The sequence below is a fragment of the Condylura cristata genome, unplaced genomic scaffold (genome assembly GCF_000260355.1).
Source record: "Condylura cristata isolate star-nosed mole 26May11 unplaced genomic scaffold, ConCri1.0 scaffold00066, whole genome shotgun sequence".
In the NCBI taxonomy this organism is placed as follows: domain Eukaryota; kingdom Metazoa; phylum Chordata; class Mammalia; order Eulipotyphla; family Talpidae; genus Condylura; species Condylura cristata.
Window position 1 is genome coordinate 633467 of NW_004567167.1, and position 1437 is coordinate 634903.

General features: G+C 69.7%; 1 protein-coding gene across 1 annotated transcript in view; it reads right to left on the reverse strand.

The window, feature by feature from the left end:
* The window catches only part of SLC27A5 (solute carrier family 27 (fatty acid transporter), member 5), a gene marked incomplete at its 5' end in the record, with an annotated part of 5461 nt that overhangs the window by 2225 nt on the left and 1799 nt on the right, over window positions 1-1437 (reverse strand). Inside the window, 2 exons of the mRNA XM_004695484.2 lie at window positions 26-261; window positions 842-966. Of these exons, the coding sequence (XP_004695541.1) occupies window positions 26-261; window positions 842-966 (361 nt within the window). The remainder of the gene's footprint in view (window positions 1-25; window positions 262-841; window positions 967-1437) is intronic.

Here is a 1437-nt window from a genome sequence, read left to right on the forward strand (position 1 = left end):
CCGCAGGACCCCCCCAGCACACCCGAGCCCCGCCCCTCGTCCGCCGGGCCCACCCCGCGCCCTCACCCGCAGCATGCAGCTGGTCTTGCCCACCGCTCCGCAGCGTCCCGGGTAGTTGATGAAGCCCATGTTGCCCTCGGTGGAGCCGTAGACCTCGAGCACGCGGACCGGGCCGAAGCGCCGCTGGAAGGCCTCCCACACGTCCGCCCGCAGGCCGTTGCCCATGGCCAGGCGCACGCGGTGTGTCCGGTCCTCTGGTTGCTACGGGAATGCCCGAGAAGGCTGGCGCGGTGGCCTAGGCTGCCCGGGCACTCTTACCCGGATGGCTACGCTGGGGCCCCGGGTGGCGCAGGGGACCTCCGCGCGGGGCCGGGGAGGCAACCCCCTGGTTTACAGCTGGCTACTGGGGTCGGTACCTGGAGCTTCACCTGCAGAGGTTCCCTATGGGGGCCACCTAGGGGACTCACGGGCCTAGCACTTGTACCGGGTGGGCGGGACCCGGAGACCCTGCCCGGCGGCTGCTGGGGCCTTTACCTGGAGTCCCCGGGAGTACCTGAGGCTACGCTGCCTTAGAGGCCCTCACTGGGGCCTTCCCCTGAGGGAGCCCTACTGGCCCAGACTGTCTTCCTCAGTAGCAAGTCACACCCTGCCCCGGGTGCCTGACCTGTGTGCAGGTGAGGGCTGAGGTGAAGTCACCTGCCCCAGGTAGGACGGCTGAGCAGGGAAGAGCTACGCGTGGAGCCTCGTGTGGGGTCCTGGCCGGGCACCTGCTGCTGTCTCACCTGGGGTTACACCTGGTCTTTGCCACCTGGGGTGTCCATGCACAGTCCGCAGGCCTCACCTGGGGAGCGTTACACAGGTACCGCAGAACCTCGCCCACGTACTGGATCACGGTCACACCATGCTGCCGGCAGTCATCCCAGAAGCGGGAGGCAGAGAACTTGGGGGTCAGGACGCAGGTTGCCCCTGGTGTGCAGGAGAGGGAGGGCCCGGGCCTCGCTTCCAAGCCACAGGGGGCACTGCTCCCCTCCACTGTCTGTGCCCAGAGCCAGGAAGGTACCAGCTCCCCTGTCCCTAGCTGAGCCGGGTTTGGCTCTGGCCTGAGTGTCAGAACCCTGGCGCCTGCGGCGGCCGCCCCGCCAGTCTGAGGGTGACCAGTTGGTGGCGCTGTGTCACGGGCCTAGTGCACACAGAGGTGCAGGTGGGCGCGGGGCTGGTGCCCACAGGGGCCCGGTGGGGGGAGGATGCCGAGGGGTGGGTCCGGCTGGCTGTGTGGACAGCGCGGGGGCGGACCCAGGAGTTGCTGGCTTCAGGGCGGCTGGGCCTCTGCTCCTGCGGGAAGCGCGCTCCCGGCCTCATCGCGACTCCCGAGCACACGCACAGCCAGCGCCACCTTCCCACCTTCGCGGGGCAGGTGGCACGCGCGTGTTGGGGCGG